The 13,864-nt window shown below is 46.5% G+C and overlaps 1 protein-coding gene across 1 annotated transcript; it reads right to left on the reverse strand.

The window, feature by feature from the left end:
• Positions 1-3,885: 3,885 nt before the first annotated feature.
• Positions 3,886-5,796, reverse strand: LOC109776332 (F-box/FBD/LRR-repeat protein At1g13570-like). The gene is made up of 4 exons (XM_073497847.1): positions 5,275-5,796; positions 4,771-5,127; positions 4,529-4,660; positions 3,886-4,275 (listed from the first exon to the last, which is right to left on the reverse strand). The coding sequence occupies exons 1-4, from the start codon at positions 5,794-5,796 to the stop codon at positions 3,886-3,888; spliced, it is 1,401 nt and encodes a 466-aa protein (XP_073353948.1).
• Positions 5,797-13,864: the final 8,068 nt, after the last annotated feature.

Below are 13,864 nucleotides of genomic sequence, written 5' to 3' on the forward strand. Positions count from 1 at the left end.
CATGTCGATATAGGAAAGTTTTATGCCCCAGGTGTAGACTGTCTCGTCTATGTAGCTCCTTTCCGATAAACTGAGGCCTTCAAGGGCTAAATAAATACAACCATGTATTAGCCACTATGTGTGAAGCAATGAATAGAGCAGTTAAAACTAAAATAAACGAATATTGGCTTTTAAAAGGGAAATTACATTTTTAAACTACATTGTGAGTACAAAGAAAGATTTAATACATTATATCACAGATATTAAGCACATAAATATCAACGGCATACCACAGTAAAATTATAATAGATAAATGTTAAACCAGAACAAATATTGATAAGCGATCAGAACATACCAACGGAAGGTTTGGGAAACGCTGTGTGACCTCCTCGAGATTCACTCAACATCAAGTCAATGGGAAAGAAGAAATCTTCTGCTTGCAAATCCAATTGTATAATATCACCATAAAACAGATCATAATCACGTATCAACTTTTCCCATCGAGGTCCATGAAACTTAGACCTGTGGTTGCCATCTATAAACTTAATCCTGTAAGACAATTCCTCAGTAGTGCCGAACACAAGGTCAAAATCTTCGTCTTCAAAACCATCCTCGAAAGCTTCATCTTTCCATAAAGAGATCAAAGAAAGGACCTGGTTCCGGTAGTAGCATGGGACATACTGCATAAAAGTAAAAACAAGAATGCGCAGTATAGTTCGCTCTGAAGGAATACGTGTGGTTGCTGATTGCTGAATAAAGATAACTGTAACAAATACAGTGACGAAGGTTTTTTACTGGCCACGCATGATTTGGTAGCAAAACTTACCAGGCATGACTCATAACAACGAGGCAAAGACACAATCAAGAAAGATTGGGCAACATCAGATTCAACACCGGGACAGTTGAGGTTCCTGCAAACATCACACGCCATCTTTGTCTGCGAGATGTAACAATATATAAGACTCGGGTTCATTAATTATTAAAGAAAAATTTATTTCAACACTCCGCTAATGGTACAAAGAATTAAAGGACTGTATATCACTGATACATGCTTGTTTCAACGAGTAAGACAGAGCGGAGCGAATGCTGATATGGTGACATCCATCGATGTTAGTGTCTCTGTAAAAAATGAAAGAACACGCACAGACCTCTTCAAATCTACAAGCTCTTGCAGCGAACTAGCTGGAAAAAATCAACTATTGTCCTCCAATATTATTCGCCTATAGAACCTCTTCAAAGGGGTAGGATATTAACACAAAAAATAAAATTAAGAGGGTAACATACAACAAGAATCCATCTAAAAAAAGATAGTGCGCAACGCGTAAGTATTAAGCAGAGGGGAAAAAATTTACTGTATTTCAGAGCAAGTGGGCGAATCGTAGATCCATCTATGTGGACTGTAGAGTGAAGAAGACGAAGCAAGAAAGACGGAAGGAACCAGAGAAGGGGAGCGGAAGAGCAACTGACTCGGGAGGGAAGACGCACATAACGATGTATTTATGGAGTAATTATGGAGAGGGAAGAAATTTTGTGTACTCGCTCGCCAAAGCTGAAACTACTGACAACAGTAAATGGCTGCTTGCCATCCCAGCGCAAAAACAAAGGGCGTGGGAGGGGGGTGGGGGTTGGTGGGTCTGGCGAGTAGGTGGAGTATTTGGTCGAGCCGGACCATGTCGAAGTCCCTCGCCTTCATTTCCCCTCTTGCTCTCTCACTATATCTATTCCTCTCTCTCTCTCTCTCCTCTCGAATTCGCCGCCGCCTACGGCATCGCATCTGCTCCACATCCTTTGGGCTATGTCGACACAAAACTTCGGACAAGAGGGGGGGAAGGAAGGCTTGAACTTCCTTGAACTGGATTTTGATTTCTATGTAGGTGATTTCCTGCTACATGCGGAGCGTTGAACTGGGGTTTGTTTTCCTCTCTACTGTGTTCTTCACGATACCAAGCCTCTCAGGTGTGTGGCTTTTGAAGGATGTGACACGGGGAGGAGGTTCTTCTGCTGTGCTGTGAAAGTTAGTCACTTTCAAAAATCTGAGTTACTTTCTTGTTGAATCAAACTCTTTGGATATAGGACTTGTAGTCTACCAAAGAAGACTGATTTCTTCTTGTGTTTTCCGGTTGATTGTAGGAAACATTGTGTAGTCCTTTTACTTTACATAAAAGGGTAAAGGTCACTACTTATTTTACATCATTGAACACAAAAGAAGTGATCTAGACACTCTCATGTTTGTTTACAAATGGGACTTCTGTTTAATAGTCAGTATATTATTCAAAAAAAACTCTCTAAATAAGTTGTCTGCAGAGGTAGCTCCAGATTAATTCAAGCTGGCTTAAAAGAAACTAAGTACAATTATGAAATAACTCCGCGGACAAGGTGGGCGAAGCACCATAATTAGTGTTGTGGGTACCTAACCATTGAAGTGCCACATTGCACAAACACGGTTCATAGTTAGTTGAATGAGGTTATAAACCAAGTATATGTGAACTTTATTATGTTCCAGAGCTTCTGCAGCAGTGTATTAATAGTCTCTGTTTATTTTGTTCCTTTTTTCTTCGTAGAGAGGCGTGAACTGTGGAGTCGTCGAATGGGTTGACCGCCCATGGCCTATCATTATGCAGAGGTGCCTACTCAAGCTCTGGGGGATGTTAGATGAGAGAAATGATGATAGGCAAGCAAAGGATGAAGATATATGCAGGCTTAAAATGGATAATGAACAAGTGAACCTTAAGCTCGAGAATCTTGTTGCAGCTGTGGAAAGAACTAATGTAACTACCATGAAGATTGACAGGCAGAAGAAGCAGATGGGTATCGTTGATAAAGACGTCAAGCTCATTCAGAGGTCTCTCACAAGTGCCATTCATAATCTTAAGGACGACAAGGGTGAGATTAAGCTGGACAGGGATTTTCTGAAGGAGGAGGTGCATAAGCTGAAGGAGAATAGAAAGAAGATGCAAAGCGTCGTCTGTGATCTTTTGGGGCAAGGGTTTGCGAACACTGATGACCTCCTGATGATCAAGGCTATCCTCGAAGAATGATCATTAACAGTTGCCTTCTTTTGAAACGTTGGAAGGGATACTCGTCTAGTATAAGTTTATGCTTGGACATGGTTACTTGACTAAAGGCATGTATCTCATTTTTTGCAATCTTTCAGAGGGTGTGTGACGGTCTACACACATCAAATATTGATCTCGTGAATATTTTTATATTTCAAAGAGGGCGCATTCGGCAATCTTTCGTCTTGGATCGTTCCACGAGACATGGGTTACTGTAATCTAGCAAGGCACAGATGTCACTTTGGCAGGCATGGGGAACCATGCCTCTGGTGACGTGGCACTGACTTGTCAAAGGCACGGTCCTATGTAAGACAGGAGCGCCACACTAGCACTAACACACATAAAATCTACAATCTACAGAGTCGCACTTACTCCTGAAGCCAACGCACACCAGTGCCAACTCGATTGTTTGTACTCAGACATGAACTCGTTCACGGACATGCGTTTACACGAAAGGCATGTACAGTCTGAGGTCGCTGGCAGCACGGTTTGAGATTAAGCAGAGCCACGGCCATGTGCACATACAGTCTGCCACGAAAGGAGGCAGTGTCATCTGGTCACTGCAGACGCACTGGTTTACATGCACTAGATGCACGTTCCTTGCAGAACAGGCAAGGCAGTGCCTCTTCTCTTCCAAATGTTTTTGTTCCCTGGTCGACGACCTCACACGAATGTTTTTGTAGCATCACGATAGTGACATAAAACTATCAAATTTTCAGAACAGCGGGTGCATAGCACAAAAGCATTGTTATAAAAAGCTTACAAAACGGTGCAAAAGGCTTCAGCCACGTTTAGACATAACACAGAATCAGATTGGCACTACAACATCTAACTATACTAGCTTGAGGAACTAACTACAGCCCTGTGTCCAGCAGGCACAAGTGAACGGATCTGACAAATCCATGCATTCAACACGCCTGTGTTTCAAATCCAAGCTCAGATGATTGCAGCATGCTGATAACTTGAGATGGGCGCGTTTGGAAACTTTATTCTCCCACAGGAACAACTTCTGTTGCTGTTCATAAAATTCTTGCGTGAAGTCTGAGGGAAAGAGAAACTTAATCCTCATGGTCTCTAGCTCCGTTGCATTCAGAATAAAGAACCTCACAAACTCAGTGTTCTTCCCGCTTTTTTCATAATCTTCTAGCGTTACTGTCTTTAAATGAATGATGTGTTCTTTGAGAAACGCACGGTGCTTGCGACGCCAAAAATTTCTTGCACCATCAGGAATGTTTCCTCCCTGAAAACACATAAAGGTTGAAAGATAATCAAGATCTATGGAAGGATAAAATGAACGATAAATTCCATGACCCCCATCCCAATCAGTTCGTCGAACATTTCCCTAGATACGGATGTATGTATAATAATAATAAAAACATGCCTAGACATAGGGTGTATCCGTTGCAAACAAAATGTGAGATAAGCTTTTTGAGATGCAAGGAGTGCTCCACTATGCACGGTATGACCTTTTCATTGGGCGTGAAAATCATCACCTGAACAAACAAGTTCTCTAGATTTGGAAGGCACTTAAGCAAGTGAATGACCAGGTCCACTTGATAAGTCATGGCCAAAAACAAGGTTTTGACAGATTGCCGCATTGTAGATAGGCTGGCCGTCGCCAAACCCTTCACATAACATAGAAAATAAAACATAAAATTATTAGAACAAAAGGTTGGATGACATGAAACTACTTTCTCAAGGAAATGCAGCTGGAATTATTGTGAAATGTCAGTACCATAAGACCTGTGGAGTCAAGCGAGATCCTGAATTTGCCCAATGTCTCCAATTTGGGTGCAGAGACGATGAATACCTCCATGTTATTGCTCTGGAGATCGTGGATCAACCTTTGAAGTGAGGGGGCATCCTCGATGATGAATTTTCCTTTCTCACCACGGATGCCGATGCTTACAAGGTTAGGGGAATTTATTGTGATCCGATGCCTTTCTCTATTGCAAAAAAGCAGCAGGCACTCGAGTGCAGGGCAACTAGAGTTGATCATGCTTTGCAACGAGAAATCTGATATATCAACCTCAACAAGCGAAAGTCTCTTGACCAGTGGTAGTTCAAGTACCTCTACATAATGGTCTGGTATCTGGCAACACGCGAAGCTCACAGTGCGCAGAGAACAGGAAAACCGAAAGACGGACTTCAGTAGTGAGGGCGTAAATGAAGAGCATGTGTGCGATAGTTTGACAGTTTCTTTCACAAATCGTGGAAACAGGTAGTAAAACTCAAGCACCTGGAGATTGTTCAATCTGGGGGACTCAAGCCAGGCGTGGACAGTAGAGGGTCTGCATTGGAGGTAGCACGCCGGTATACAAAGGCGGAGAACTGCGCCCACATGGCTGGAGAGGATGGACTCTGGAAGGCAAGAACCATCACCAGGAACTGTTTTTCCCTGATTCCAAGTTCCGATGTATTGTATATGAGCAAGCTCCTCGTTGTAGGCAGAGACCCTACTGATGATCTCGACATGAACTGTTTCTAGGGCGTTAAAAAGACGAGCGACATGGATCTCACGGCAGTCAAGATTCAGAGGAGCGTTCGGCCAAACAGGACGCCAATGACGTGCGAGAATCTGAGTGCGGATGCCCTCCCTAGTGGAGAGACGGGAGATGACCTCACCGAGGATGGCGTCCAGGAGGTCGCTGATGCGGTCCTCGCCGCTTTCAGCCGCTACCACCAAGCCACGAGAGGATAGCGTCACCGGTGGTGCGAGCTTCGCCCTCTTGGTGCATGGCGCACCGGAGTGGATCTCCATCTCCGTCTCCGTTACTGGGATCACGCTGCCTGCGAGCGCCGCTATATGTGGCATGGATCTGAAAAGACCAAGGAAAATGGTGTGTCTAGGGTTTCGAGACGCCGTCCGTTCGCCTTAAATAGCCGGAGCCTGGCCTCGGGCGACGAGCCAGAGCGGCGTCGCCGGAGGGGACGCCCGTCGGACCCTTGGGTTTCCGGAGCGGCGCCATGTGGCGTTCACACCGGAATACGAGGAGACACCCGTCGAAACATAACTAGGGACGGGAGGGAAGGGGAGAAGAGTGGAGGGATCCGTTCAAAATGATTTCGTTGACTCTATCACCAGGAGAGGCACGGTATGGCAGCCCAGACAGGCATGCTTGCCTTTTACGTGGGGTCACGTTCGTGCGTTTATAGCGGAAACCCGCGGTAGCCGCCTCATCCTTGATTTAGTGTTTCGGGTCACAGGCACGGGCATGAAGCGCTCAAAGGCATGGTCGGTGGTATTAATTAGAGTCACGCTAGCCTATGACTCTATCAGACGAAGATGCACGGGCGTTTAGCCCACGGAGATGAACCTTTGTCTTATGCACACCCACGGACGTTTACTCTGTGAGGCACGGATTAGCCTATAAGAGAGACGCTGTTTTTAAAAAGCTTATTTCCTTGTATTTAAGAGCACGGACGTGCAGTCCATACAGACACGGTTCCGTACTGCATTGTGTCACGCTTCTTTCTTGATAAAGGCGTCGACGTTCGTGGCTGTCTGTGTTTCAGTGTCAAGGGTCACAAGCACGGGCATACAGCCCTCAAAGGCATGGCGTGCTATTTTATAGAGTCATGCACATAGGTTTTCTGATTGTATTCCGAATGAGTCGGTGGGCTCGGTCAAAAGGAGAGGCATGCACGTCAAGCCCTCTGAGGCATAGTTTGTTCTTACTCGGAGTCACATTTGTGCGTTTATTTTGGAAACCTAATAGATTTGGGCGACTGTCCTTGTTAGAATTGTTTTCGTTGTATTATTTTAACTCAAATGCATGAAGACGACTTTCTGTGTGTGAGTGTTTCAGGTCACAGGCACGGTTGTCAAGCCCACAAATGCACGAAGGCGACTTTATATGTTTAGTAGCGTCACTGTCCTTTACTCGTGTCAGTGTTTCAGGTCACAGGCGCGGTTGTCAAGCCCACAAACGCATGTCATGTAATTATCCAGAGTCACCTTCGTGTCTCTTTGTGTTCCAAATGCATCCGTTGACTATATTACCAGCACAGGCACGGTCGGGATGTCGAAGGAGGCATGCGTGTGTTTTACACGGAGCCATGTTCGTACGTTGATTGCGGAAACACAATGTTTCGACTGGCGTCTCCACCTACTCGCGTGTGAACTCCATGTGGCGCCGCCACGAAAACCCAAGGGTCCGACGGACGTCTCATCCGGTGACGCCGCTCTGGCTCGTCGCCCGAGGCCAGGCTCTGGCTATTTATGGCGGACGGACGGAGTTTTAAAACCCTAGCCACACACTCTTCCATCCTCTGCCCGCCGCCAGACCATTCATTCCTCTTGCTGCTCTCTATCCTGACCCTCTCTGCCATGGCTGGTCAGGAGGAGACTACTGCGGAACCCAGTGTCCAGACACTGCAGGAGATCCAGGCTGACGAGGGTTCCTCATCTGTAAGTTCACTCTGCTTCCGCTTCATTCGTTTTTTCTTTCCTTCGGCTACTTGGTTTAGTTGTGAAACGTGAATAAGCCAGATGGAGTCTCGAAACCCTAGCCACATCCCCTTCGTCCTTTTGTCCGCCTCCAGGCCATCCACTCCTCTTGTTGTTCTCTATCCTGACACTCTCAGCCACGGCTGTGCAGAAGGAGACTCCTCCAGAGCGCCATGTCCAGTCGCAGGAGAAGATCTCGGCTGGCAAGGGTTCCTCATCTATGAGTTCGCTCTGCTTCGGCTTCATTCGTTTTTTCTTTCTTTCGGCTACTTGATTTAGTTGTGAAACATGGATCATTGTGGTGAGCTTCATCCTAATGTTGATGAGGGTGCGTCCTGCCATCAATCTGACATCTTCTCCTTTGACCAGCTGAAGAACCTATTCAATACTGTGGAAGACTTCGTGAAAATATCCACGAAGTTGGACGAAGAGAACAAAGCCATCATTGCACTTCTGATGGATGAGAAGGCGCAGCTCGAACTTCAACGCGATAAGCTGAAGCTGGAATCATACGTTATGAAGAAACAGATCGAGAAACTTCGCGCCGAGCAACCAAAAAAGAAGTCTCGCCGGACTAAGTAGACAACAGCGACCCTGATCCTCGTATCTGAAGCTGTTAAGTAGTGCACTAAAAGTTTCATATTTTGTCTTCCGTTACCTCGTGCCGTCAGTAACTTTCATAACAAATGTGTTTTACTTTCCTGGGTCACGTTCATTCCAAGTTTATGGGTACAGATGAACATTAACGTAATGGCCAGTTCTAGGGACGTTGTTTTTAAAAGCACGGACGTGAAGTCTCTGCAGCCAAAGTTTTTGAACCAACTAGATTCATGTCTTGTGCACACAAGAAGGCGTGGACATTCCTGCCTTTCTTTGTTTCAGTGTTTCGGGTCACGGGAAGTCATAGTCGGTGGTATTACATAGAGTCACGCTAGCCTGTGACTCTATTAGGCGGAGACGCACGGGCGTTTAGTGTTAAGGGTCACAAGCGCGAGCATAAAACGCTCAAAGGCATGTTCGGTGGTATTACGGACACGAACTCTTGTTAATAAAAGTTCACAAGATATGAACTCTCTACGGACACAATTGCGTACTGAGTTGGGTCACGCTTTTTTCTTGATGTTACATATATTATTCGATAGAAGCATGGAGGTTTGTCGTTGTATGTGTCACATTGTAAAGGTTCACAGGCACGGGCGTACAGTCCTCAAAGGCATGGTATTGTATTATATAGAGTCACGCTCGCCTGTCTTTGTGTTCCGAATGATTCCGTCAACTCGATCAGATGAAGAAGCACGGTCGTTAAGCCCACAAAGGCAAAGCTTTGTCTTACGCACAACCACGTTCGTTCTTTAATTGCGGAGACCTAGTGGAATTGGTTCAGATGAGAACACCCACTGTTTACTCAGTGAAGCACGGAATGGCTTATTCGAGAGACGCTGGTCTGGTATATTGCTCGCACGGTCGTGAGTCCCAGAAAGTCACGGCGTGCCATTGTGTAGAATCACGTTAGTTTGTCTACGTGTTCCAAATGAATCAGTTGAACTTTCCGCGAGCACAGGCACCGCCATGAAGCCCAGATAGGCATGGTTATGCTTTACATGGGATCACGTTCGTGCGTTTATAGCGGAAACCCGTGGCAGCCGCCTCATCCTTGATTCAGTGTTTCGGGTCACAGGCACGGGCATGAAGCGCTCAAAGGCATGGTCGGTGGTATTACATAGAGTCACGCTAGCTTGTGACTCTATCAGACGAAGATGCACGAGCGTTTAGCCCACGGAGATGAACCTTTGTCTTACGCACAGCCACGGACGTTTACTCTGCGAGGCATGGATTGGCCTATCAGAGAGACACTGTTTTTAAAAGCTTATTTCCTTGTATTTAAGAGCACGGACGTGCAGTCCATACAGACACCGTTCCATACTGAATTGTGTCACGCTTCTTTCTTGATAAAGGCGTTGACGTTCGTGGCTGTCTGTGTTTCAGTTTCAAGGTTCACAAGCATGGGCATACAGCCCTCAAAGGCATGGCATGCTATTATATAGAGTCGCGCACAAGGATTTTCTGATTGTACTCCGAATGAGTGGGTGGGCTCGGTCAAAAGGAGAGGCATGGACATCAAGCCCTCGGAGGCATAGTTTGTTCTTACTCGGATTCACATTTGTGCGTTTATTACGGAAACCTAATAGATTCGGGCGACTGTCCTTGCTAGAATTGTTTTCGTTGCATGACATTCGTGCCTTTATTGGGGAAACCCAACGGTTCGATGGGCGTCTCCTCGGATTCGGCTGTGAACGCCACATGTCGTTGCTCCAGAAACCTAGTGGTCCGACGGGCGTCTCCTCAATAAATAGTGTTGGTACCCTAGCTAATAACAACATAAATCAACATTGTTCCTAGTTGCAGCTTCACAGGACCACTTATGCCACACATGGAGCACAGCCTCAGTGCATGGTTTTTCTTTCGTGTGTCTGTGTGTGGATAAATGTCTTAAGGATGTGTTTCCGCAATCAATGCACGAACGTTGCTCCGCGTAAAACACAAGCATGCCTCCCTCGACATCCCGACCGTGCCTGTGCTGGTAATATAGTCAACGGATGCATTTGGAACACAAAGACACACGAAGGTGACTCTGGATAATTACATGACATGCGTTTGTGGGCTTGACAACCGTGCCTGTGACCTGAAACACTGAAACGCGTAAAGAACAGTGACGCTACTAAACATATAAAGTCGCCTTCATGCATTTGTGGGCTTGACAACCGTGCCTGTAACCTGAAACACTAACACACAGAAAGTCGTCTTCATGCATTTGAGTTAAAATAATAAAACGAAAACAATTCTAACAAGGACAGTCGCCCGAAGCTATTAGGTTTCCGAAATAAACGCACAAACGTGACTCCGAGTAAGAACAAACTATGCCTCCGAGGGCTTGACGTGCATGCCTCTCCTTTTGACCGAGCCCGCCGACTCATTCAGAATACAATCAGAAAACCTTTGTGCGTGACTCTATATAATAGCACACCATGCCTTTGAGGGTTGTATGCCCGTGCTTGTGACCCTTGACACGGAAACACAGACAGCCACGAACGTCGACGCCTTTATCAAGAAAGAAGCAAGACACAATTCAGTATGGAACCATGTCTATATGGACTGCATGTCCGTGATCTTAAATACAAGGAAATAAGCTTTAAAAAACAGCGTCTCTCTTATAGGCCAATCCGTGCCTCGCAGAGTAAACGTCCGTGGCTGTGCATAAGACAAAGGTTCATCTCCGTGGGCTAAATGCCCCATGCATCTTCGTCTGATAGAGTCACAGGCTAGCGTGACTCTATGTAATACCACCGACCATGCTTTGAGCGCTTCATGCCCGTGCCTGTGACCCGAAACACTGAATCAAGGATGAGGCGGCTGCCGCGGGTTTCCTCTATAAACGCACGAACGTGACCCCACGTAAAAAGCAAGCATGCATGTCTGGGCCGCCATACCGTGCCTCTCCTAGTGATAGAGTCAACGGAATCATTTTGAATGGATCCCTCCACTCTTCTCCCCTTCCCTCCCGTCCCCAGTTATGTTTCGACGGGTGTCTCCACCTACTCAGGTGTGAACTCCACGTGGCACCGCCACGGAAACCCAAGGGTCCGACGGATGTCTCATCCGGTGACGCCGCTCTGGCTCGTCACCCGAGGCCAGGCTCCGGCTATTTATGGCAGACGGACGGAGTTTCAAAACCCTAGCCACACACTCTTCCATCCTCTGCCCGCCGCCAGGCCATTCATTCCTCTTCCTGCTCTCTATCCTGACCCTCTCCGCCATGGCTGGTCAGGAGGAGACTACTGCGAAACCCAGTGTCCAGACACTGCAGGAGATCTAGGCTGACGAGGGTTCCTCATCTGTAAGTTCACTCTGCTTCCGCTTCATTCGTTTTTTCTTTCCTTCGGCTACTTGGTTTAGTTGTGAAACGTGAATAAGCCAGACGGAGTCTCGAAACCCTAGCCACATCCCCTTCGTCCTTTTGTCCGCCTCCAGGCCATCCACTCCTCTTGTTGTTCTCTATCCTGACACTCTCAGCCACGGTTGTGTAGAAGGAGACTCCTCCAGAGCGCCATGTCCAGTCGTAGGAGAAGATCTCGGCTGGCGAGGGTTCCTCATCTGTGAGTTCGCTCTACTTCGGCTTCATTCGTTTTTTCTTTCTTTCGGCTACTTGATTTAGTTGTGAAACATGGATCATTGTGGTGAGCTTCATCCTAATGTTGATGAGGGTGTGTCCTGCCATCAATCTGACATCTTCTCTTTTGACCATTTGAAGAACCTGTTCAATACTGTGGAAGACTTCGTGAAGATATCCACGAAGTTGCACGAAGAGAACAAAGCCATCATTGCACTTCTGATGGATGAGAAGGCGCAGCTCGAACTTCAGCGCGATAAGCTGAAGCTGCAATCATACGTTATGAAGAAACAGATCGAGGAACTTCGCGTCGAGCAACCAAAAAAGAAGTCTCGCCGGACTAAGTAGACAACAGTGACCCTAATCCTCGTATCTGAAGCTATTAAGTAGTGCACTAAAAGTTTCTTATTTTGTCTTCCGTTACCTCGTGCCGTCAGTAACTTTGATAACAAGTGTGTTTTACTTTCCTAGGTCACGTTCATTCCAAGTTTATGGGTACAGATGAACATTAATGTAATGGCCAGTTCTAGGGACGTTGTTTTTAAAAGCACGGACGTGAAGTCTCTGCAGCCAAAGTTTTTGAACCAACTAGAGTCATGTCTTGTGCACACATGAAGGCGTGGACATTCCTACCTTTCTTTGTTTCAGTGTTTCGGGTCACAGGAAGGCATAGTCGGTGGTATTACATAGAGTCACGCTAGCCTGTGACTCTACCAGACGGAGACGCATGGGCGTTTAGTGTTAAGGGTCACAGGTACGAGCATAAAACGCTCAAAGGCATGGCCGGTGGTATTACGGACACGAACTCTTGTTAATAAAATTTCACAAGATATGAACTCTCTACGGACACAATTGCGTACTGAGTTGGGTCACGCTTTTTTCTTGATGTTACGTATATTATTCGATAGAAGCGTGGAGGTTTGTCATTGGATGTGTCACATTGTTAAGGTTCACAGGCACGGGTGTACAGTCCTCAAAGGCATGGTATTGTATTGTATAGAGTCACGCTCGCCTGTCTTTGTGTTCCGAATGATTCCGTCCACTCGATCAGATGAAGAAGCACGGTTGTTAAGCCCACAAAGGCAAAGCTTTGTCTTACGCACAGCCACATTAGTTCTTTAATTGCGGAGACCTAGCGGAATTGTTTCAGATGAGAACACCCACTGTTTACTCAGTGAGGCACGGAATGGCTTATTCGAGAGACGCTGGTCTGGTATATTGCTCGCACGGTCGTGAGTCCCAGAAAGTCACGGCATGCCATTGTGTAGAATCACGTTAGTTTGTCTATGTATTCCAAATGAATCCGTTGAACTATCCGCGAGCACAGGCACCGCCATGAAGCCCAGACAGGCATGGTTATGCTTTAGATGAGATCACGTTCGTGCGTTTATAGCGGAAACCCGCGGCAGCCGCCTCATCCTTGATTCAGTGTTTCGGGTCACAGGCACGGGCATGATGTGCTCAAAGGCATGGTCGGTGGTATTACATAGAGTCACGCTAGCTTGTGACTCTATCAGACGAAGATGCACGGGCGTTTAGCCCACGGAGATGAACCTTTGTCTTACGCACAGCCACGGATGTTTACTCTGCGAGCCACGGATTGGCCTATAAGAGAGACGCTGTTTTTAAAAGCTTATTTCCTTGTATTTAAGAGCACGGACGTGGAGTCCATACAGACACCGTTCCGTACTGAATTGTGTCACGCTTCTTTCTTGATAAAGGCGTTGACGTTCGTGGCTGTCTGTGTTTCAGTGTCAAGGTTCACAAGCATGGGCATACAGCCCTCAAAGGCCTGGCGTGCTATCATATATAGTCACGCACAAGGGTTTTCTTATTGTATTCCGAATGAGTCGGTGGGCTCGGTCAAAAGGACAGGCATGGACATCAAGCCCTCGGAGGCATAGTTTGTTCTTACTCGGAGTCATGTTTGTGCGTTTATTACGGAAACCTAATAGATTCGGGGCGACTGTCCTTGTTAGAATTGTTTTCGTTGCATGACATTCGTGCCTTTATTGGGGAAACCCAACGGTTCGACGGGCGTCTCCTCAGATTCGGCTGTGAACGCCACATGCCGTTGCTCCGGAAACCTAGTGGTCCAACGGGCGTCTCCTCAATAAATAGTATTGGTACCCTAGCTAGTAACAACATATATCAACATTGGTCCTAGTTGCAGCTTCACAGGACCACTTATGCCACACATGGAGCACAGCC

Source organism: Aegilops tauschii, chromosome 4 (genome assembly GCF_002575655.3).
Source record: "Aegilops tauschii subsp. strangulata cultivar AL8/78 chromosome 4, Aet v6.0, whole genome shotgun sequence".
Taxonomy (NCBI): domain Eukaryota; kingdom Viridiplantae; phylum Streptophyta; class Magnoliopsida; order Poales; family Poaceae; genus Aegilops; species Aegilops tauschii.

Excerpts from the sequence above, each read along its gene's own strand:
- LOC109776332 (XM_073497847.1), bottom strand. The coding sequence starts at position 5,796 with ATGGAGATCCACTCCGGTGCGCCATGCACCAAGAGGGCGAAGCTCGCA. Across the intron at positions 4,661-4,770 it reads TTGACTCCACAGGTCTTATG|GGTTTGGCGACGGCCAGCCT; the intron begins GTACTGACATTT and ends TGTTATGTGAAG. Across the intron at positions 4,276-4,528 it reads TAGAGAACTTGTTTGTTCAG|GGAGGAAACATTCCTGATGG; the intron begins GTGATGATTTTC and ends ATGTGTTTTCAG.